General features: G+C 39.5%; 2 protein-coding genes across 2 annotated transcripts in view; both read right to left on the bottom strand.

Annotated features, from left to right (window-relative positions):
* The window catches only part of LOC122814430 (zinc finger imprinted 2-like), a 1,129,715-nt gene that overhangs the window by 964,953 nt on the left and 139,558 nt on the right, over window positions 1–25,204 (bottom strand). The gene's annotated exons all lie outside the window — the stretch shown is intronic.
* Window positions 1–25,204, bottom strand: part of LOC122813903 (zinc finger protein 436-like) — a 923,997-nt gene that overhangs the window by 822,020 nt on the left and 76,773 nt on the right. Inside the window, exon 3 of the mRNA XM_044086450.1 lies at window positions 12,650–12,973. Within this exon, the coding sequence (XP_043942385.1) occupies window positions 12,650–12,973 (324 nt within the window). The remainder of the gene's footprint in view (window positions 1–12,649; window positions 12,974–25,204) is intronic.

Genomic DNA, 25,204 nt, shown 5'->3' with positions numbered 1-25,204 from the left:
GACTGTGGTGTGTGTGTGTGTGTGTGTGTGTGTGTGTGTGTGTGTGTGTGTGTGTGTGTGTGTCAGGGACTGTAATGTGTGGGTATGAGTTTGCAGTGTGTGTGTGTGTGTGTGTGTGTGTGTGTGTGTGTGTGTGTGTGTGTGTGTGCGATCTCGAAGTTAGAATATTAAAGTAGGGGGGGTGTGGGGGGCTGGGGTGCTTGCCCACCTGTTTAACTATAGTGTTGGAGTATTTGTTTGGGTTTGGGAGGATGCTGCGTGTGTGTGTGTGTGTGTGTGTGTGTGTGTGTGTGTGTGTGTGTGTGTGTGTGTGTGTCTGCTGATCGTTCGCGATTTTGAACTTCGCGCTTATGGTCTGGTCTTCTCGTCTTTCCAGTATTTGGTCTCGGGATTACGGGCATCGATCTTGTGGGTTTTCAATCTTTTGTAGTGAACCCATATCTACATACATACATATATACATATATATACATATATATATATATATATATATATATATATATATATATATATATATATATATATATATATATATATATATATATATATATATATATATATATATATATATATATATATATATATATATATATATATTACATATAGTATAAAAAAAGCGTACACACCCCTGACAGCTTACAATGCATCAAAGGAATCTCATTGTTGAAAGGTATCAGTCAAGAGAAGGGTACAAAAAATTTCTACAGCATTGGATATACCATGAAACACAGTGAAGAGAGTCATCAAAAAAAGTGTTGAAAATATGGGACAACACAGACGTTCTAAAGAACTGGACATCCATTCAAAATTGGTGAAAAGACCAGACAAAAACTGGTCAGGGAGGCTGCCAAGGCCTTTTCTTACACAAAAAAAAAATCCAGGCCCGGCTAAAATTTGCAAAACAATACATCAAGTTTCCCAAAAGCATGTGTTACGGTCTGATGAGACCAAGGTTGAACTTTTTGGCCACAAATGCACAAAACACTTCACATCACCAAAAGAACACCACAGTGAAGCATGGCGGTAGCAGTATCATGCTTTGGGGTTGCTTTTCTTCAGCTGGAACTGGGGCATTAGTCAAGGTGGGGGAAAATTATTAACCATTCCAAATACCAGTCACTTTTAGCCCAAAACCTTCAGGCATCTGCTAGAAAGCTTTAGATGAAGAGGAATTTCACCTTTCAACACGACATTGACCCCAAGCATACATCCAAATCAACATAAGAATGATTTCACCAGAAGAAAAATAAAGTTTTGGAATGGCCCAGCCAGAGCCCAGACCTAAATCCAATAGGAAATCAGTGGGGTGACCTGAAGAGGGCTGTGCACAAGAGATGCCTTTGCAAGGAAAATTGGGCAAATTTTGCCAAGTCAAGATGTGCCATGCTGATAAGACTCCTACCCAACAACCAGCAATAATCTCCCCGCTACAGACACAGCCAAACATTTGTAAACTTAAAACAGTGAGCACTATCAAGTAAATATGGAAATGACCTGCCCTAAAAAAAAAAAATAATGATGGAATGACAATGAGGTCAGGGCAGGGAGAGACATAAAGCTCATCCGGCTCGGAGAGCCCCTTGTGTAGAGACTGAAGCTATACCCCAGCACAAACACTTTGTGCTGAAATGGAATGTGAATTTTTGAGTGCACTTTTCATTGCAGTGACACCCTGAAATGACCACTCTTTAGCCAGTAATAATATGGGGCTGCTAACAAGCCTAGTGCACCCTTTATCCTATTACATTAACTTCTTTATCATGTTGCTGTAGAACGGTCTGATAGTTAAACTAATACACATATTAACAAAGTTACAGCCACACTTTAATAAAGCAATTACCTCCGTACCATCATGCAACCACTTCAAAACTTTACTAAAAGCGCACCTAAAAACATGCTAGTTATGCCCTTGCAACTCCCACTCTAATATCACCCACCCCATCCAACCACTACCTTTCTTTCCACCCCACTAACTACCTTGATTATAGCAAGCTCAGATGCTCATAAGCCTAGTACTTATTATACAGCAGGAACTTCTTATTGTAACATTTGTTAATGTCTGTTAAATATTTCAAAGATAAAGATTCTAGTTGTCTACTGATGTACTATGTTCTTCATCTGTAAATATGTTTGCAATTAATTGCTATGTTAAATTGTTAATCGCTATGTAATCCAATGTAACTACTGTCTGTTTATTTTAACTGTGGAGCTTTTCTCCCCGGGCCTCTGATGAAAATGGACCTACGTCCAGTCGGACACTCCCGGTCAACAAATGTAAATAAATAAATAATTTCAAGCCTAATTATACATTCACTGTGCTCCAAAGTAAACAAAAATAAATCTTCTATCTTAACAGTTAATAAATAAAAGCAAAGAAAACCATAAGTGGCCTAAATCTAAACAGGTAACCCAATTTTTAAAGTGTAATTCATTACAGACACAAGACTCAGACTAAGTATCAGTATGTACATTTAGTTAATACCTTTTAAAGTTTTTTTTTAACAGTACTTACAATAATTCAACTCAAAACGGCATATGAATCTGTTCTAAAATAAATAGCTTAGCTGTATTACAAATCCTTTCCAAAAGTATAATCACTGACAAAAGCGCACAAGAACATGTTACCGTTTCTTTAATACCAGATACCTCACCGTCCACACTTGTCTCCACATGACTAGACAATTTACAAATATCGTGCGCTAGAAATATTTAATGCAGTTCAATGTCTCCTTCAAACTCTAATCTCTAAAAATGTTCTGCAATCCTGACTGCTGGGACTAGATTATTGACATGTGAAAGTGATAAGACTGTTAAAACTGTCATTAAAAATGTATTTGCATCTTCTATGTTATGACCAAAACCTGAAGGCTCTCCAACCCCTCTAACCATGTAACAAACTAGATTAGAATACAAATTTGGTAAAATCATAATCTGTTTACAAAATAAAATTATGTTTAAAAAAGAAACTGACAAGACAGTAACAGTATTTAATAAAATTACTTAACTCCTGTCTCCTAGCAACAGACACCAACAACCTTCACGTGACTTAAACGGGGTAAGTAAATAAGAGTGATATGCAAATTAGGATTACAACCTGACCCTTCAAAACTACAATGGACACCTTCAGATAATTATTTTTTTTTACAGAAATCTTTAGGAATCGGTAGGTCTGTGCGAGAGCCTTGACACACTAGGCTGAGCTTGTACGGGGCTCATCCTCTGTGTTTTCCAAACTGGAACAGCATAAGTTTCAGCTATGAACTGTATGTCCACATCAATTCAACAAGTACGGGACGGTCTATCTTAAAAGCTTTTGTATTCTTAGGCAATGTATCCACATTTAGTGTTTAAAATGTCAAACACCTAAATGTAGAACAATACAAAACACAGTATACACAATGAGCTAAAATTGTACAGTTAACTACACTGGACTACCGAGTTTTCAGTTATCAACGTTCTATAGGACCCAAATGATGATAACCCATCAGGGTTAAAATAGGATATGTCTACATGTAACAACTCGTACACGTCAGACTGAATACACTTAAAAGTGCTCTCCCTGCAAATCTAGACAGAAAAAGTTGTTTTTGTCCCAATCTTTTTACAATAATATTAACTACTTTCAAAAAACCTATGTGTACAACAACTGCAAGAAAAATATTTGACACACCTACTTAATGTTTAGAGATGTGCTGTTTATGTTTACCAGTATCAAAGCTAGTGCAAGAAGCATCACTATCATTTTCAGATCATTACACTACTGCTTAAATCTTGACAAGCACCAGAAGAAAATATAGGATATGAAGTGAAAATAAGTTCCTAGAATAAAACCCACATTCATTTGTCAACTGAAAATTCAACACAGGATCATACAAGTCTTTGGATGCATTGTAAACAATCTGCAGTGTTATCATAAGTGAAATAAAATGTATTTATAAAATCAATGTTTTCTGAGACGGGAAGGATATATGCAGACAAGCAGCATACAGAAGGATTCTAAGAAGGATGGCAAATAGAGGGAAAAAAACAGAAGGACAAAGCTGAATTAAAAAGTGGTAACATAAAAGCATTAATAGGGCACCATTTGTTTGTTTGTAGAGTGGTAGCTAAATAATATGTTAGACATGGAGGAAGGGAAGAGTGAAATAGTTTTGCACTGGCGTTGTCTGTGCCAGACCTCTTGATGCTCAAACTGGGACAAAATCAATTTTAAGCATGGCAAATTAAAGAGAAATTCACTTCTGTGACAGTCATGGCTGCAGGTATAAACTGTTATGGCATTTTATACAACCAATGTAGCAAGGTTCAGGTCAGTATATTTGCAGAAGATTAGAATGAATGCTGGCAGAACATTACTTTCACTCAGGCCCTAAAAGGCCATATGCTAAAAGGACAATGACATAACAAAAACAAAACTCAATAGTATTGCTGAAGAGAAGAGTCGCTGCTGCATTCCCACACATACAAACTGCTGTCATGCACAGACCGTTCATTCTCTCATACACCGTTCACTTTCCCTCAAACATACATGCACAATGTATTCTGCATTCACAGACACATACAATCCACTTTCATGCATGCATTCACAGAGACAAACACACACTATGCGAAAAGCCTACTGAACTGATATATGCAATAACCGAAAAGTAAAGCTAGTGTCCACAACGGAACTGGAAAATAAACTAGTGTTTCAAAGCCAAAAGAAAAAGATTTGCAAGAGCATTTATCTACAATGATTATAAAAAGGATGTTCTTAATTTTTCTGGTCTACAGAGTAGTTTCAGACTTGACTTATGAGCTACGGGAAATCATGCAACTTCGCTTACATTGAAAACTAAGATTCCCTACATCTTGAATAAAGTAAAGTAACTGCTGTGCTACCGAGAACACAGGAATCGGAAATTATGTTGATTGTTGGGGTGGGCCAGTACTTCTAAGAGACATCAGCCTACAGCAGATAGGTGGAAAGGCATATACAGTTTAAAAATAATTAACTGAAAAAAACAACGATCGGTATAATAACAGCTTTTACTGTGGCAACATTACATGAGTAACTGAGTAAAACAAGGCACCATCTTACCTTAATCTGGTTGGCGGGGAAAAAGTGTGTAGCAAATGACTCGCAGACAGATCTCCTGTCGTGAAGTTAGCAGCAGGACGAATAGAGGGATCCAGCAGTAAATTCAACAAACAGCAAAAAAATAAAGGGAATTTTTACTGTTGGACCCCCTATTTATTTGCACAGAACAAAGGATTTTTAGGGCAGGGGGTGCAGGTGTTAAGAAAGTCATGGCTTGCCTTGTAAGACTGTCATTGGACACCGCCACATGCTTGATGATATGCACAGAAAATTGGCTTGCTATGCAGAGGAAAGTACACAGTGAATTGCAAGCCAATTTTCTCAGAAAAATGAAATATGAACACCATGTAACTCCATGCTGAAATTTAAGCTGGCAAGATAACTGACAAAGTTCAGTTACTTTTTCAGCTTAATTTTCAACACTGGAGTTACAATCTGATTGCAAAGTTGTGCGAGCTGGGAGAAGGCACTCAGATGGAAAAGCATGCAGTTACTATCGCCTCACAGCGAGCTCGGGTGTAACCACAGAGACGCCATGAGACAGTAGTCGGGGTTAATGAGTTAAGATGTTGCTCCCTTTTTTACTCCAACTTCCATTTACAGGGTTGTCTCAACAGCCAAAATGTTGCAGTGCGTTTTACATACAATGTACAACCCACATAGTGAACAAGAGGAAACTGTATGCTGCAGCCAACCAGTGCTAATGTTCCTGAGCTTCCATCGTGGCATTAATATTAAGGAGGAATCACAAGCTGATCTGTATGCAGGATGTGGACATTTCTCACACAGGAATATTCAAGAAAGAAATGCATCTACTCATGGTATGCATCTCCTCATGGTATGAAATCTGTCAGAAATGACTGTAAGATCTTGATCAAGACTTGAGGTAGGCATACGCCCAGGAAGGATAAGGCAAGTTAGGGAGATCATGGAACTCTGAAGATGTCCAGACAGACAACAGCCTAGCCTTTCAGTCTAACTGGCAATCTCAGGAAATGTTTCTGCACAGATCTGCATTAAGTAGGGTCTTTTAAGTTTTAAACTTGTCATTGCTTGAAAATAATTCTGAACCCTGCTGTATTTTTAAAGCAGTTCTTACAGCTAAATTTCATTTTTTTTCAGACATGCCATTCATCAAATTCCTCTACTCACATGACACCATCAAAAGGCACTGGTTACACAAATATACACACGAGTCTGCCGCAACCAAGTGTCAGAAATGTACAAATGTTTTTGTTTTACCAGCCCCTTTCACTCAAAAAATGAATACTTGCAAATCTAAACCAACTGCCAGTTCTAAGATATACATTTTATGATGCTCTGACAGCTTGGTGAAAACAATTACATGCCCCTTTGATGGCACTCATTTAATAAATGTCAAAACCCCTTCTGCATGTTAAAATGACAGAATCATTTGATCTGTGCTAGCACTGTTCATAACCAAATTACCCATATGCAAACAGGATGCTGTCCTGCCCCCTTACACAAACACTTTTGGGTTAAAAAGGAAGGAAGACACTACGGATGCACCTAGAGCTTGGCTCCCACATTTGGATGACATGGCATTTTTGCTACTGGGTTAAGCACACCTCCTTCGACATGTTTTCCCAAGACTATGAGATTGGGTTAGACAGACATCACTTACTCTTTTAGTGATTCTTTTCAGATTAAGCAATTCTCTGGCAGCAGCTCCAACACAGAAATGGCATGACATAATTACTGATTGTCTAAAGCAACAGTATGTGCGGGCGAACTGGTGTTGGTCTGCCTTTTTGTTTTAACTGGAAATAGCAGGAGAGGGGATATCACTATTGATAATCATATAATTTCGTTTAAAACAAATATGTAGCAATGGTGTGCATTCTTAGGTTGGTAATGCTTGTTTTTGGCAGAAGGATGGTACACAATTGTTATCAATTGTTCACTGGGTGAAATCCTTTAGATGGAATAATTTTTTTTTTTACATACTTTCTCCATTACAGTTACTTAATATTTTGATCCAGACCTTCATTAAAAGTCACACACTAAAACTGATTTCCTTCTGAAGGAAGTGGACAGTGGGTATCAAACATTGCAAAACAGTCTACACCACTAACCCACTTCATAATGTCTTACTCTGTGGCTGCAAAAAGTTATTGCCAAAGCCTCCTAGATCCATGAAGACTAAGTCTCAGTGAAAATTTAACACCACATCACCTTCTGGCATACTTCCAACAATGAGTCAGTCGGATTTAAATAATTTCAGATCCAGTACCCCAAACTACTCTACAAATAAAAATGTTTTAATGATTGATGACTCTACACTCAAAATACCATCTGTCCTCTCTGGACAACAGGTGATGGAGAATTGTCTTTCAGATGCCAAGATGTCTGACATCTCAGGGGACCTTAAGGTACTTTCAGCTGGCAAATATGATTAAGTGGGAGTGGATGACTTGACATGCAAAATGCTGAGGGATATGCAGAGAGGCATGTCAGAAGTTCCATGCCAATCACAACATGCAGGGAAGATTCTGGTCCCGACAGTAATCCATCCTTCCTTCCCAAGAAGGATGACCAAATACAAAGACAAAATAAGTAGCATCAACAGTTGGCTAAATATTTGGTGCCAGATCCAATAGGTGTCAACATGAGATGAGATGAGATGCTAGACAGTCCTACATGCTCTGCCATGGACAGCCTGCCGCTCTTGTTCCAAGCCTTCAACATACTTCAACATTGAGGCCCTCTTACATTTGAAGCACCTCCATGTTTAAGTAATTACTGAAATTTATTTTAAATGTTAAGAAAGCACTCTGCCTATAGCAAGGTTTTGTATTTATTATGTCTTCAGACTCCGTGGCAACTGTGACAGCATCTCCATATCTGTTAGGGACCACATCACCTCTAGATACATTTCCAGGGACCCATAAACACAGCTATCATGTTATCGCCTGTTACAGGACTCCCTCTGTGACTCATAATAATCACACAAGGTTCTTAAATGTAACTCAATGAACTACCTATAAACTAGAACTTAATTTTTTGGGAGACTAACTATCCAGGAATCTATACCTCAAATGTAGGATACACCAAAAAGTTCTTTGTTTATAAACAAAAGTTCCTTGGAACAGATTATGTATACAGGCCTATTATTCTTTAGTCCTTACAAATATAGCTTTTTTCATGCACTATTCCACTGGTTATCGCCTTCCCTGGTAAAGTGTGTTCATTCACTAATCACCTTAATGACTAAAACCTCTAAATTTCACAATATCTCAGAATTCAATGATTGAAAATGTACAAATCTTACCAAATTCTATGATAAAGTTTGAAGATTCACAGATTCTAAGAACAAATAAACTAGCCACCAAGCAAAGTATCCACTTAGTAAGGCAAACGAATAAAAATAAGAAACAAGTGATGCACCAATGGCAGAAGACAAATGCAAACCTCGGTATTCACTTCACGGTTTATTATTATTCAAAGAACAGGATCCAAAAGTGAGCGCTTTCACGTTGGTCTACAACACTTCTTCAGACTTCAATACTAGATTGAATATCCATGTGTTTAAATAATGCTCACAATTAACAATAATTAAATAATTAAACAATCAATGGTAAAATTCATTAAAAATAAAAGAAAAATAAAAATGAAAATAACACACATCCACAACTATTAAGAACATTAATGCATTAATATATAAATAGCAACCTACAAAAACATATTATGTTAAAGTTGTAAAATAGTAGAGACAAATAAATAAATACTTGAAACCATGTGGTATAAAATAATTGAATATTCAGTATGTAGTGAAAGAAAAAATATATATATATATGTGTATATATATTTTTAGGGGTAACACATAGCTTGAACACTCAACTAATGGTTATATGGTCTTGCTGCCAAGAAAGGTTTCAGTGACACTTTGTCATTCAAACCATATCCTTGGTATGCCTGAAGTCTAATAATCCATCTATTTTCCAGTTCCTCTGTGTGATTTTTAACATTACCTAACCTAGATGTTTTCTTTATTAATTCTAGCACTTTGAATCTAAAGATCTAAAGACCATATAACCATTAGTTGAGTGTTCAAGCTATGTGTTACCCCTAAAAATATATATACACATATATATATATATATTTTCTTTTACTACATACTGAATATTCAATTATTTTATACCACATGGCTTCAAGTATTTATTTGTCTCAACTATTTTACAACTTTAACATAATATGTTTTTGTAGGTTGCTATTTATATATTAATGCATTAATGTTCTTAATAGCTGTGGATGTGTGTTATTTTCATTTTTCTTTTTCTTTTATTTTTAATGAATTTTACCATTGATTGTTTAATTATTTAATTATTGTTAATTGTGAGCATTATTTAAACACATGGATATTCAATCTAGTATTGAAGTCTGAAGAAGCGTTGTAGACCAACGTGAAAGTGCTCACTTTTGGATCCTGTTCTTTGAATAATAATAAACCGTGAAGTGAATACCGAGGTTTGCATTTGTCTTCTGCCATTGGTGCATCACTTGTTTCTTATTTTTATTCACATATTCTAGCTTAATGTCATACTCCTCCGCAGCAGGGAGCTACACAAAAGAGTTCAATGCCCACTTATATAAATGTATACAACTGACATTATGCATCAGATCTAAATATAATAGAAGGTTTAAAACGAAACCACCCCAGTGGTCCAACAGAGCAAAATTTGCAATAAAAGAAGAAAAACTCCTTAAAATATAAATCAGATCGAAGGACCCTCTAATCAAGTATAACATTAGAAAATGACTAAAACTTTAAAAATAATAGGACTATTAGGGCAGTCCATGAACTTGAGGACAACAAATACTTCTTTAGTTATGTATTATGAAAGAAAGAAATAATACAAAAGACTGTTCAGAACTTACTCAAGATGGCACCACTAACTCTGACTCAGTAGACATTGCAAATATACCAGCTAACAAACTGAGTCCCAACTTCACTCTGGAAATGATGAGTCAAACCTCCTAAACCCCCTCCCTCCCCACCATCAACACGACCAAGGTTCACGTACTAAAGGTACTCTCAAAGACTAAAACACTTCCTGCATGGTACTTGATAATATACATTGCTGTTTAATAAACAGTACATGCAAGTACTTGTGGAGCAACTTAAATTATTTAACCCATGTTTAGCTACTGACATTCAGTGCATAATAGTGATGTCACTTCACAACGGTGGCCACATCACTGATCCTAGGGATTACAGGCCCATCAGCCTGACAAGTCTCATATGCAAATCCATGGAGCATATTGTAACTAACCTGATTAACTAAGGCATTAAAAATCTCATCCGGCTAGAGTTGTAGCAGTTCTAATTAATCTGGTTGACATCTTTGAAAGAGTAATACAATCTACTGACATCAGCCATGATGTATACATAGCAAACCTTGACCTGCTCAAGGTCTTTTGCACTACACTAGGATAGATAGTATGCTCAGTGCATTATAAAAAGACCCCCATATAATAAGATGAACAGCAAACTGGCTGAAGGACAGAACCCATACAGTGCAGGTAGCAGGTGCTTCATAAAAGAGCATGGAGGTAACCAACTTTGTTCTGTGTTGGGACTTGTTTTGTTTAGCATTTTACTTTAATGATTTCCAGACTATCAACCAAGACCTCTGGCTAACCAGGTTTGTAGTTGACTGCAAACTGAGAGCCATTGTCAAGTGACCATTTGATACTCAAAGCCATGTGAAAAGAATGCTGATGTGCTAGTAATGGGTTTAAATGAAATCCTAACAAATGTAACATTATTCTGTTTGGTAAACATTCCCTCCTTCCAGTACATGACATCAGTACCCCACTTTAAAATGGGAATGTAGTTAGAGATCTTGGTACTTTGGTTAACAATTCCTTCCCCTTTGATTATCATGTAACAGAAGTCAGGAAGCATTTCTACTTACCACAGCTGATCAACAAGGAGACACCTTCCAGTCCGAACAGGTCACTGTCTCATGTAACAACAGAAGTCAGGAAGCATTTCTACTTACCACAGCTGATCAACAAGGAGACACCTTCCAGTCCAAACAGGTCACTGTCCCATTATATTCAGCACTGATTATGCCAATTATTGAATACAATGTCCTCTCTGGAATGAACCCTACTAGACTTATTTAACAACTAACAAGACATCAGAGGCTCCTAACTAGGGAAATCACCTGATAAAAAACCCAAAGCTACCTGAAAAAAAATGGAAGGACTGTCCCTTTATTCAGTATCTTACAGACTTCTGAGGGGAGACTTATGCCTTGCCATTCAAGCCATTAGGAACTTGGTGGTCCTTGATCTTTTGAATCTCCATGAATGGAATAGTCCACAAGGGATCTAAATCTACACCAAGTAAATAAAACAATGTAGAAAGAGAGATTCATTACACAACACCTTTCCCATCTCTGGAACTGACTTCCACTGCAAATTAAGCAGTGTAATACATTATATGCCTTAAACCAGGAACTGGAAGTTTGGGCAGGTATTCACAACTTCAACCCTGGTCCGACTGGCCTGGCACTCCTCGACAAAGGAGGTTCAGGTTGAGGATGGGTAAGTGGTCACATGAGCCAACTGCCTTGTATTTCCTATTACCTGATGATCCTTTGCAGCAAACCCTTGATAAAAAGGGTCCTGCAATAAGTAAAGAAATTGTATTTGTCTAAAACTGCTATGCTACACTATTTTCATCCACCAGTCAGAAACTGTGTATATAAAAGACACAGCTTCAATTACGCATCAGAGTTTTTAATGAAGAGATGCCTTTATATTAAATAAAAAGTCCTCCAGTCAAGAGTCATCAAATGTATAATTAATTTTAACAAAGAGATCAATGAAGTCTGCAAGTAAGGAATCTGTCACCTTAACCTGACATCCAGAGATCTCACAGTTATTACAGGTTGAGGCATTTAATTGTTTGTTCTGAATGAGTTGTGGTGCAGCAGTTAGCGTTGCCGCCTCACAGCAATAGGTTCTCCAGTTTGATTCTCGGCTGGGGTGCCTTCTGTGCGGAGTCTACATGTCCTCCCTATGGTCGCGTGGGTTTCCTCCGGGTGCTCCGGTTTCTTCCCACATCCCAAAGACATGCTGTAGGTGGATTAGACACACTAAATTGGCCCTAGGCATGAGTGCATGCATGTGTGTGCCTTCTGTGGAACACCGTAAAACTCCACTGCCAATCATGAGTGGACAGGTGATCCATTGTGGTGAGCTCTAACCAGGAAAAGCCAAAAGAAGAAGAAGTTAGGAAATGGATTTTGTTCTTTTTCAAGCACTTCAGTTCTCAGTATGTTTATTTCAGCATGTTCGGAGATGACAAGGTTTGCCTTGATGTAAAACCATTGACCAATTTCGGGCAAATGAACAGAACAAATTAAGAAAAAAACAACAAATAAAAGTAATTACAAAATAAGCACATTACTGTATATGATTTAAACTGCTGGTATTTTATCTGAAATGTTTCTTATGTCAGCTGCAAACCCAAGGTTTCAGTTACCAAAACGAAAGACGTGCAAGTACAACAGCAAAAATCAAAAGTGGACTTACTGATAGAACTCCATTCGTTTTGTGTTTTCCATGTTCTGAGGTGTCACCTAACCCTGATTCCTCAGTGGTTGTCAGAGTGTCTGCGTCACTTCTCTCCTCCAGAATGTCTACTTCTGTTTTGATTTCCAAGTTAGTATCAGGTACTGCTGAGTGGATTTCTGTAACACCAGTTTTAATGCATTCAAGATTTTCTTCTAGCTCTTTCAGAATTTCTGACGCTTTGCTGTTAAGTTGTTGAATAAGTTTTTGTTCCTTGTCATGGAGAAACTGGTGCAGTTTTGCAAACTCTTCTGCAATGTATTTTTCTAAATTAACAGCATGTTCCTGGAAAACAAGTAATACAGATAAGAACAAGTCAACTTGCTATACATTATCATACCACAATACCAGTTATGTCCATATATTTACCTTGTATGACAGAAAGAACAAACCTAAGCTCCCCGGAAACAGAGACAGAGGAGCTGACTGCAAAACTGGTGACCTGGTTAAGGGGAGGGTTTGTCTTAATGGTTAAGGTCTTTACCTCACAGATACAAGGTAAAGGGTTTGATTCGGACCTCTATATTGTCTAGGCTTATAAAAGTCTGCAGACTGGTAGCAAGTATTTGACTATGAACCCAGGAACTCTGAACCTAACTAAGCCCATCAGTGTGGCTGGAAGGGAGAAATGTGAAGCCACCATAATACTCTCTGGAGGAATGAGAGTGGAAACTCAAGTACATAGATGATCCTTAGTCTTTATTGATAATTAAAGTAATGTAAGAGCTGTGTGTTCAGAGGGAGGTGAAGCTGGATCTGAATAAAGGATAAGGTAAGCCCCACACTGTCTGTCTCTATACCAACCTGACTCCTATTAACTCCTGGTGGACTCTGATGATTAAACTGGTTTTCAGGAATTATGGTGAGCAAAGAGGCCAAATTCTTAGAAGGAAGAAGTTTCCTGCTGTAAGGTAAAATGTGGGCTCAGTCCCCTAGGCAGTCCTGTATCTGTTCATTATACACAAGTTAGGGGGAACCATGGTGGCTAGGCCCTAAGCAGTCCTGTATCTGTTCATTATACACAAGTTAGGAGGAACCATGGTGGCTAGGCCCTAGGCAGTCCTGTACCTGTTCAACACAAGTTAGGAGGAGCCATGGTGGCTAGGCCCTAGGCAGTCCTGTATCTGTTCATTATACACAAGTTAGGAGAAACCATAGTGGCTAGGCCCTAGGCAGTCCTGTATCTGTTCAACACACGTTACGAGGAACCATGGTGGCTAGGCCCTAGGCAGTCCTGTATCTGTTCAACACAAGTTAGCAGTTACCATGGTGGCTAGGCCCTAGGCAGTCCTGTATCTGTTTATTATGCACAAGTTAGGAGGAACCATGGTGGCTAGGCCCTAGGCAGTCCTGTATCTGTTCATTATACACAAGTTAGGAGGAACCATGGTGACTAGGCCATATCCAGGGTCATAACAGTAGAGGAAAGTGACAGCAATTAGGTTATGTCATCATACACAATGGGCCACATTCCAAAAGACCAGTGTAGGTCTGTTTATAGAGAGAGGCCTTACACTGAAATAAGTTACTTAGACTGAGAGCAGATCTTTCGGAATCTGGTCACCAGTGGTAGGCCTGTTTATAGACAGGTCTTACACCAAAAGTAAAGCACTCACTCTGAGAACAAGTCTTTTGGAATCAGGCCAGACCTGTACCAGGCTAACTCAATTGGAGAGCAAGTCTTTATGAATCAAGTCCAATAGATTAAGTAGGGCTGACAAATACAAAGCTTAATTCTACAATGTGAAAATCAGTGCATGCAAACACTGTAGCAGTTGTGCAGTGATTTAGTCTTAGCATCCAATAAGAAACTACAGTTGTGTAAAATCTAACCACACAGTGGATAAACATCTCTTCGCTGTTGCAGTATTCTTTACATAAGGGATCTCCTGCCAAGGAAAGCCCAACATCTGGGCAGTATACCGTAGTCTTTAGTTCTTATACACACTGCATGTCACATGTATGCTCCCCACACAAGGAGTAGGACTATAAAGGTGACGTATGAATGCATGCACTCAGAACTGAAAATGCCCCAGAAGGGGAATGCCCACAGGGACAAGGAAAACATGCACATCCAGGCGAAGAAGATGATGATGATGATAAGCCCCTTGGCTAGAAGGGCAAGACAAGGACAAGCCTGAAGGGGGCAGCAGGGAGGGAATGAATACTGCAACGGTGAAGAGAAGGACATTCACGTTTATGCTAAGATTTCACACAATTGTCCGATGTCCTTCCATATCACTACTGAAATATTCTTTACCCAAGGGAGAGTACAGGAGAGTAAGAGGAAGGTACAGAAGAGCCCTTTACAAATCCATGCAGGGTAGCCCTGACAAAGCCTGCCTGGCCCTTGAAATAACATCCAACTTGTAATGCTCAGTGAAAGTTTGAACAGAGGACCAAGTAGCAACCTCAAGGATGGAACTGGCATCCAGACTCTTGAAAACAATCACCAGAGAAGGCAAATTCCCTAGTAGATTGCAACTTTACTGATGAGAAAATATATTTTCAATGAAAAGAATAACAAAAAATGACCATAGAAATCCAGGAGGAGATGATTTGCTCAGAAATAGCCAAACCCCTTGTCCTGAGATGAAAGGAAACAAAATGCTGCTCAGATTTGTGAAAAACTTTAGTTTTACCCAAAATGTTACCTGAGCTGTCAGTGCAAATCCATGGTGTGAAGAACCTTCTCAATGGCAGAATGTAAAGAAGAAAAAAAGGAAGGAAGATGAATAGACCAATTACGGGATGATTCACTGACTGCCTGGGCATAAAAGAAGGATTTGTACCAAGAAAAACCTGTATCTGTGGAAAACTAAGAAAGGAGGAAAAGCCATGAGACCCTAAAGCTCATACACTCTCTTGGCTGAGGTGAGAGTTTAAAGAAGAACAGTTTCCAAGTACAGTTTGGCACGGAAGTTGAAGAAGAAGCCGACTCAAAAGGAGCCGAACTCAAATTTTCAAGTACATAACTGTGCCTCTGGAAGGAGGAATAGGCTTTCTGGGAGGCCTGATATGAAGGCCTCCATTAAGAAATTGCTTCACCTCAAACCTAGAGGTCAGAGAGGAGTCAAAGGCAGAAATTGCTGACAGTTGAGCTTTAACTGAAGAATATGCCAATCCAGCATGGAGCAGATCACACAAACAAGAGAACCAGAGCAGCCTCCATAGATAGGGGATCCCGATGGCGAGAAAGGCACTAGACAGAAAATCTCTTCCATTTGGACATGTATGATTTCCTGGTAGTGGGTGTCCTGGCCTCTTGCAGAACCCAAAACATGTCCTCAGAAAAAGTGCTTAAAAGGGATCAAAAGCCTATCACCTACAGTATCATTTGAAGGGTGGACAAGTGAGGATGGATGGGTGACTCCTTGTCTTGTGTAAGGAGATCCACCCAGAGAGGTAACTTGTCATGATTCCCCATGGACCAGTGAGAAAGAAGAGGAAATCAGTGCTGTCTGGGCCAAAAGGGAGTCACCAGCAGGATTTTGGCAGTGTCCTGCTGGATCTTGTGCAAGACTCATGGTGCCAGGGGAGGCGAAGGAATGCAGAAAAAACCTTCCAAAGAAAATACAGGGTTTCCACTTTCTAAGTCAGAAGACTTTTGGGAATCTGGAACAATAAAACAGGAACTTGTCTGATCAGAGAGGAGGCAAAATATCTTCCAGAGTAATATTCCATGAAGGACAATTCCTAGGGACATATTTCTGTGAAACATCCATTTGTGAACTTGTGTGCTGGACCTGATCAAGGAGTCTGCCACTAGATGTGCTCTGAGAGAATGTAAACCATCTGAAGAGTCACTTGATACTGGATAGCTAGATCCCAGAGCTGAAGAGCTGGTCAGCAAAGAAGACAGGACCTTCTGGTCCCCTACATGTTGACATGCCACATCACTGTTGTGTCTGTGACATCTGAGGGGCCAAGGATGAAAGAATGAATGAAAAGCCTGAAGAGACAGAAGCAGAGCCCTCATCTCCATTATACTACAGCAGTCTAACCTCAGATGAGGAGGCCAGAGACCCTGAAACTTGAGGATGTCACAGACAGAGCCCACCCCCTGACTGAGGCAGAAATGGAACTTGAAAAGAAGCCCTGGGTTGGGTGTAAGTTGAATCCACCACTGAAGCTTGATATCAGGATGGAAAGATTTCAGAAAACTCATGGGGTACAAACGTTAAAGCCACAGTGACCAGAGGTAACACTAAAGCTTCCACATATGCAGCCTGGTGAGGGGGGGCATGGGAATGGTGGAAGCTATGAACTGGACAACCCTGAGAAATTCCCTGGCCATCACAGCCACCAGAAGAACAAGGGATTCAAAAAGGCAATTAGAGGCAGAGCTTTAGGAGCATGGGGACTATCCAATCACAGCCAAGGAAAATATGATCCTGAGAAGGTGTCAGGACCGATTCCTGAAAGTTTATGGTGAACCTCACACTCTGCAACTGACCAACAACTTCAGATGCTGACTCTCCATGTACATTGACAAAGAGGAGATATGACTATGTAGGTTCTTAGGCACAAACACCTGGCAGATAGAACACTGCTTATGATCATGGGACGTAAACAAACAGAACAGACACTTGTTACAGACTTTATGGGGAATCTGCCTCCCACACTGATATTGTCCCTTTCTGGATAACATGAACACAATAACCATAACAAATAAGAAAAAGAGAAGGAACCCCAACTGGGCACTTATGTGAAAACACAACTTGGTAACCAGCACAGCAGAAAGGCATTCAAATGAATGTTCAGCAATAGAGTTTGGATTGTAAGCAAAGAAGGTGTGTGTCTGTGTGTGTGTGTGTGTGTGTGTGTGTGTGTGTGTGTGTGTGTGTGTGTGTGTGTGTGTGTGTGTGTGTGTGTGTGTGCGTGTGTGCATGTGTGCATGTGTGTGTGCATGTGTGTGTGTGTGTGTGTGTGTGTGTGTGTGTGTGTGTGTGTGTGTGTGTGTGTGTGTGTGTGTGTGTGTGTGTGTGTGTGTGTGTGTGTGTGTGCGCGCGCGCATCACGTTTATTCCCTAAACCTTACATGAGTAGCATACTTGTGATGTACAATGCCTATAAGAACTAAAGGCTTTGATATTCTGGATGGATGTTGGGCTATCCTTGGCAGGAGAACCCTTAGGTAAAGAATACTGCAACAGTGATATGGAAGGACATCTTGCAGTGTAACTAAGTACAAATTCTGCAATGTGTCAGTGTTAGGTGTGGCTCTGAAATGCAGGAATAGGCATGGTGGAAAATAAGTCATGAGGGTTTGTAATCTTGGGAAATAAGTATGATGAAGAATGCATTATGTTCACCTATGGAATTAGTGAATAAATAAGATATAGACTGACTTGTGGGATTATGGCGATGACTCTATAAAGCTATGGAGCATATCTCAGATACAAAATGACCTGCATGCATCTATGACAATGAATATAGCATGGTGCATGTGTGCGTGCGTACGTGTGTTTGTGCATGTGCATCTGTATATGGATGGTAAAGAGATCGCTAAAAGATAAATACAGCCTTAATAGGGTACTAAATATTTTGGGAACAAAACCAGCAAACTGGACCAGCACTGAGATTAACCATTCTTGGAGAAAAATGGTTCAAAACAAAAACTCCAAGTATCAGACAAGCAGAGCATAGCCAATGAAAACCAAGTTTATTCTAAGTCCACAATGCTTTCAGGCACAGCCCTTCATACAAGAATAGAAATTCACATTTAAACAGCCAAAGTTAAAAATCATATGACTTAGCCCCAATCCTAAAACACATTCAAACTAAAATTATTTAAAAACAAAAATTACTTAAATTTAATAACACATTATCAATTTTTTTCTAAAAAATTCACCTTAAAAGTCTGTTTATTAACTAATGCATTTTTAAACCTATATTAAAGATAAAACTGATGATATTATGTTTATAGCCATATTCAGACCTGGCATATGATTGGCACCTAGTTGTATAATCCACTTGTATTCACATATTTCTAGAGTATTATTCATGTCCCCTCCTCTTCTATTCTTATATCTAATATCTATTGCCCTACAAAGGGACCAGTGTTCAACGCCTTTTTCTCTTACGTGTTTGGTAAGCGCATTACTAATCGCCTTTCTCTGTATTTCTGATTTATACTCTGTAATTCTCTCCTTAAGCTTTCCTGTACATTTTCCTATATAAAAAGCAGGATATTTTATGCAGTTAGCCATATAAACAATCTTGAATGTATTACACGTAGCACGACAATCGAATGCTGTCTTTTAAGTTACTGGATGTAGAAATTCATTGCCTTTTTTAAAGTCATTACAACATTTACAATTGTAGCAAGGAAACATGCCCTTCTTCATCTGTTCTTGTTGCTGACTGGACATGTGTTTCAAGCTAGGGCATTTCCTGTGATGCATTTGTTTGGTCGAAGTTTCAGTACTTCGAAACTCAATTGTGTGAGACCACTTGTTCGAAGTACTGAAACTTCAAAAACAGACTACGGAGATCACAATACTGCGTGGAATGGGAATATTTCCTTTTCCTTGCTGTAGTGCAATCTTGGAGTTGGTAAATTTAAGTAGCGGGGGGGTGGGGTGCAAAAGATTTTTGTGGGGTTTTTTTTGGTAGTCAGTTTGACTACACTTCAGCAAAAGTGCACTTTCGTTGAAGTGGGCATCTACTTTTCTTTTTCCGAAGTAGTGAAATTTCAATGAAGAAAAGTAGATCTCAGTTCCTATATGCAAAATATGGCTTTCCCCCTACTATCCCATTAATTTGAGGCATTGTCCCAAAAATACTCCATTTTTAAATATTATATTCTTCACCCCATCAGTTCTTGGGTTATACTTAGTAATGTATGCATATAATCTTCTCTTATTATCTGTACAGTTTGTCACTTCCGTACTGCTATTTGTGAAATACGGTCTGGCATCAGAATGTCTGCTGTCTAAAACATTACTTTTTATATGCTGCAATAAACTATTACCACAGCCATGTTCTTTAAATTCTTCTATCATTTCATCTAATTTATTACAACATTGTACATTATCTGTGTTGAGCCTACTATGTTGGTCAACTTATAAGTAGGGCATGGCATCTAGGTTCAGAAAGGTCATAATATCACTATACTTGGCCCTCATCAGGCCCATCAGAGTATAATTCACCCTTCAATATGTACCCGACCAGACACCTGCAGCAACTGGGAACATCCACAAAGGTTCCCAGAGGTGCCGAAAGCTGTTCAAGACTGGGGGAGCAAAGGGCGAGAGGGGCACTTACTGATCTAAAAAGGGCAATTTACTACCACAACATAGGTTCACTTGGAGGACATTTTAAGCTTAACCAATTTCCCTTCTGGTGCTTCAATTAACATTTCCTGATTGGTCTTACCTACCCCATGGCTGATAATTGCATATTAGCCTTATTGAGAATAAATGTGATCATACTATAGATAATTTGAGGGGACCTATGTAAGAGATGCAGCATTTAGGAACTGCCTCTATCCATTAGTGGCATAAGGGGCAATTCTGGAGTACATTTTCTATTACACATCCTTAGATCCAAACTGCATTGGAATATGGACAGGGATGAGCTTTGTTTTACTTGAATGGATACTCTGTTCTGGAACAGTGGTAGTCTCTGTGATATATATCCATCGCCCCACAACATTCAGTTTAGATACCTGGACTGAGTATTTCTGATGCCATTTGACTTGCTGATGTTCAGTAGGTCCAACTGTATTAGGTCGGAGGATGCCTTGATGCCAGACTCATCACCTCAAAGCACTCTGTAGGATAAGGAGTACAGTAATAAATCTTTGAGGTGGTCCATACAAGGCCTGCTGTTTAGGACATGTATCCTTTTAGTAAGGTATCTCTTTGGGCATTCTAATTGTTGCATGGGTCTGGACAGATGCATGCCAAAGTGGGCATTATACAAAATGATTAACCTAATGAGGGCTTTGTAAAAGGGTACAATAACATCTATAGATCTAGTCAAAATCAATTTGTTTATAAGTGGTGCAATATAGAAAGACTTTCTTATGACTCTGGGCACATGTTGGTCAAAAGTTAGTTCAGTTCCCAAACGCCAAACAACTGGGTCAGTTCTCAGGGTGCACTGTCAATTTGGTAGTTCCCTGTAGTAGATAAATTCTCAAAAGATATGATGATGTATTTCTTGGAGTTTAGTTTCAGTTCATGATTTTGGCACCAGTTATTGTTTGGGACAAACCTTCCTGCGTGATGGCTAAGTCATTTGGGAATTTAATAACTGCTCCTAGCTTGCAGTCATCTCAAACATAGTCGACCAAAGCCCTTTGGTACTTCCTTCTACTTTTGAGATGTATATACCAAACAGAAAAAGTCTCTGCACCGACCCCTGGGGGACTCCACTGGTGACTGGTCTCTTCCCCTATTTTGAACTACTGCATCCTGTGAGCAAGCATACATGTACGCATTCTATGATTCACTTTCCCGATTGTATAAACCTGACTGTATTAAATTATATTCCTTTTATAATACAGCACCACTTGTAAGAATGTGTTTTAAATTTGTAGTTTGGAACAGTCTCCTAGTAAGCAATGAAACAAAATGTATGAACCAATAATGAAAAAACTGCTAACAGTCAGAAACAGCTACTTGTCTTTACATACTTTAACTTCTTGTATGACAACTTTGTTACAAATATTATAAAGGACAAGAAACTCTTAACTTGCAACATTTTCTGTATATACTGTTGATAATATCTTGTTATTGTATTAAAGCCAACAACCTGTAACATTGTTTACTATTGCTGCAACTTTGTATCTCTATCATGTACATGATGTGGAGCTTTTCTCTCCAGGCATCCGCTGAAAAAGGACCTGCGTCCAGTCGGAATTTCCCGGTAAACAAAAGTAAATAAATAAATAAAAATAAAAAATAAAAAAAATAGCCATTTCAGAAAATTTCAACCATAAAAGGCCACTCAAACTTCTGTCATTGCAATCCACCAATATCAGTAAATATGCAAAACCTCTGCAGAAGTAATTAATTTAAATAATTCCACATTAAAGGGATCTATAACTAATGAAGAGGTTGCTGCTAGCAAACAACTTTATATTTCATTGTTTCATCTACAAATAAAGTGCCTGTTTCCCTTGAAGAATAAATTGCCTATGCTACATTAAAAAAAAAAAATTGATAAGCTAGTAATTTTACAATGGAGATGGATGGGGATGGATGGCAAACTGGTAACAGAAACATAGTTACTAGGTAACTCCTCCAAATGAAGGCATTCATAGGACTGCAGCATCCACTCCGTTTAAATGTACAACACAGTATAGTATCAGTAATCCATCTGCATACTGTGGGAGTAAAACCCACAGCCTTCTGCATCAAAAGCAAGTATACTACCTGTTCTGCTACTGACATTGCAAATGACTCTACATAAGTAGTACTAAACTTCTCCTCCCCTGAAGCCCTCAGCTCCTTGGAAAATCCACTTGACACTCAACAAAATCTCTCAACTTCCCAGCACAAGAAATCTGGAAAAAGCTAAAATTTATTTTTATTTTACTGCAGTTTTAGCTACTTTTCTGTATATAAAAAAAAAAATCTAAGCCTGTTTCCTACCTTTCCTGTAACTAGTGTAGTCCAGATTCAGATTTGCTGTATCCAGGACTGTATGTAAGCTTCTGAGCCCCCCAAACTTTCTGTGTTGGGGGGATGCCTTCTAGCGCATCAGTGGGAGTGGTAAGCACTAGGTAACCTACCTACCACATAAGGGGTGGTTCTGGCCCAGAAATTGTAGTTATTGGCCGTTTGGGCAGTTTATGCATCTCTCTCAAAAAAGGGCAACTATCTCTGGGCAAAACTGCAATCCAAATTGTAGCTTGCTGCAGATCCCCCACCATACTTCAGGATTCCCACTCCTCTTTTCTTGACGTACTGCAAAATATTAGGGTTCAACCAAACACCCTAATATTGGGCAATTTCAACTCCCCACCATTAACTGGGAAAACTACTCATGTACCAACTCCTTTGCTCAACGCTTTCTGGAATTCATAAACTTCAATGCCCTGAATCAACGTATCCACACCCCCACCAGTGGCAACAATATCCTAGATCCAGTCATTACCAACATGAGTGCCACACCTGAAGTCAATGCCTCATTGGTCTGATCCAACCATAAGCTAATCACCCTAGATATCCACATCCTGCCCCCACGTCCCATTAAGGAAACAACAGTAAAAAATTTCTCCAAAGCCAACTTCATGCTTCCTAAGACAGAAGTGGTGAACTTCATGACACCCATGCAGTTGGACAATACAGTTATGACTACTAAATCCTACACAATTGCACTTTATAAGCACTTATGGATCGTGCTATTCCAAACAGAACCAAGACGCTATCCTCCAAAAAAAGGAAGCCAATCTGGTGGTCCCCTTCCATAAACAAACTGTACAACAGAAGGAAGAAACTGTTGCAAAAGAGAGTAAAATCCCATGAGTGGAGGAGCTCCCTGGTCAGCCTCAGTAAGAAGTTGCAATCCCTGATAAAATCCTCCAAAGCTAGTTACAAAAACAAAATTGCCACTGATTCTAAAGACAACCAGAAAGCATTCTATAGTTATGTCAAGAATCTCAATGGCAACACTCAGATCTGCTCTGAGTTACAGCACAATGGCACTAAATATACAGACCCAATGGATATTGCCAACATCCTGGCAGATAGGTTCAGTGCTAATTTTACCCCCCCCCCCTCACCCCCTAAAGGACTCATCTCTATACCAGAAGAATGCAAAGTTCCTGTAATCACAGCTGCAAAGGTAAAAACCACACTCTCCAAAGCCAAAAACACAGCATCCATGGGACCAGACAACATCCCAGGCTGCGATCTACACAAACAAAAGAATGAACTGGCACCCCACCTAAGTACCATGTTCAATCATAGCCTCACCTCAGGCTTTGTGCCCACTGAATGGCACACAGCGATGGTTATCCCACTCCACAAGGGGGGAGCCACCACAGACCCCGGGAACTTCCACCCCATTAGCCTGACGAGCCTGGTCTCCAAGGCCATGGAACGTATCATCATGGAACTTATAAACAAAGACATTGGTAATCTCCAAACTCTAGACCCCACCCAGTTCGAGTTTGTAAAAGGCAGATTAGGTCTCCTAAACCTGATAGACTTCTTTGAAGCAGTCACCAAAGCTGTAGACGAGGGTAAGGTGGCTTACTCACCTTATCTAGATCTTGCCAAGGCTTTTGACACCATCTCCCACTCTGGAATTATATATAAACTCACTAAACTAGGTATAAATCCATATGTAACAAGATGGGTTGCCAACTGGCTCACTGACAGAACCCACACTGTGAAAGTAGCATAGGTTCATAGGTTGGTACTAGGCTATCAGCCCTAGGGCCTATACAAGCCTAGCCATAACAATTCCCTGGCTATTTCTTCCCACACTATTTACTTCCCTGGACACCTGTCTAGCAGGGCAACTGACATGATCCCCGGGGTGAATTTCCTTTCAACCATCCAATCGTCAAGGTTCCTTTTGAAGAGGACCAAAGAGGCACTCTGCTTGACATGTATGGGCAATCTATTCCAGAGTCTGGGGAGTCTCTGGGTCAGGAACCTATCCCTCCAGCATGTTTTGTTTATTGTGATGACAAGGTTTAGATCCCTGGGGCGTGTGGCTCTGAAGGATTGGGATTTCTTTAAGTGTGACATGTCCAACAGCTCTGGGTTTGACATGGCCTTGTATGTTAAGCAAAGATCGCCTCTGAGTAGACGATATGCGACAGAGTATAGCTGGAGTTTTTTAAAGTGTCGGGCATCTGCTTTAGGCTTGTGATTCTTTTAGTGAGGTATTTCTGTGGCCTTTCCAGTTGTTGCAGATGTCTTGAGAGGTACATACCAAATGGGGCATTGTATTCTATAATGGGTCTAATGAGGGATGAGTACAGTGGGACAATGACCTCCTTTTTTCTGGATGAAAAGCCCTTAGTGATGAGGTGTGCCACATAGAAGGATTTCCTGACTGTTGTGGCGATGTGGTTATCGAAGGTGAGACCACTGCCCACCTGTGCCCCTAAGTCGCTTATCAAACTTTTGGTGTTAGTGTACTGCCACCTATATGGTAATTCAGGGATACATGTTTTTTCCCAAAGGGGACAACTATACATTTCTTGGCATTGAGCTTGAGCCCATGGCTCTGGCACCAAGCATCTGTTTCTGTAAGGCCCTTTTGTAGAGTATCCACATCATTTGGGGATTCAATAATGGCTCCCAGTTTGCAGTCATCTGCAAACTTTGTTATCCAGAGAACCTCAGTATTGGCCTGTACTTCAGAGAAGTAGATGCCAAACAAGAGCAGTCCCAGGACTGAACCCGGAGGTACTCCACTTGTCACTTGTCTGGAGCCAGATTTGGAGTTGGTTACTTTTACACTGTGGGTTCTATCAGTAAGCCAGTTAGCAACCCATTGGGTGACGTAGGGATTAATGCCCAGCTTAGTAAGTTTATCTATGATT

The sequence above is a fragment of the Protopterus annectens genome, chromosome 10.part0 (genome assembly GCF_019279795.1).
Source record: "Protopterus annectens isolate FY-2018-M chromosome 10.part0, PAN1.0, whole genome shotgun sequence".
NCBI lineage: Eukaryota > Metazoa > Chordata > Ceratodontiformes > Protopteridae > Protopterus > Protopterus annectens.
This window is presented reverse-complemented; position numbering and strand designations above follow the sequence as displayed.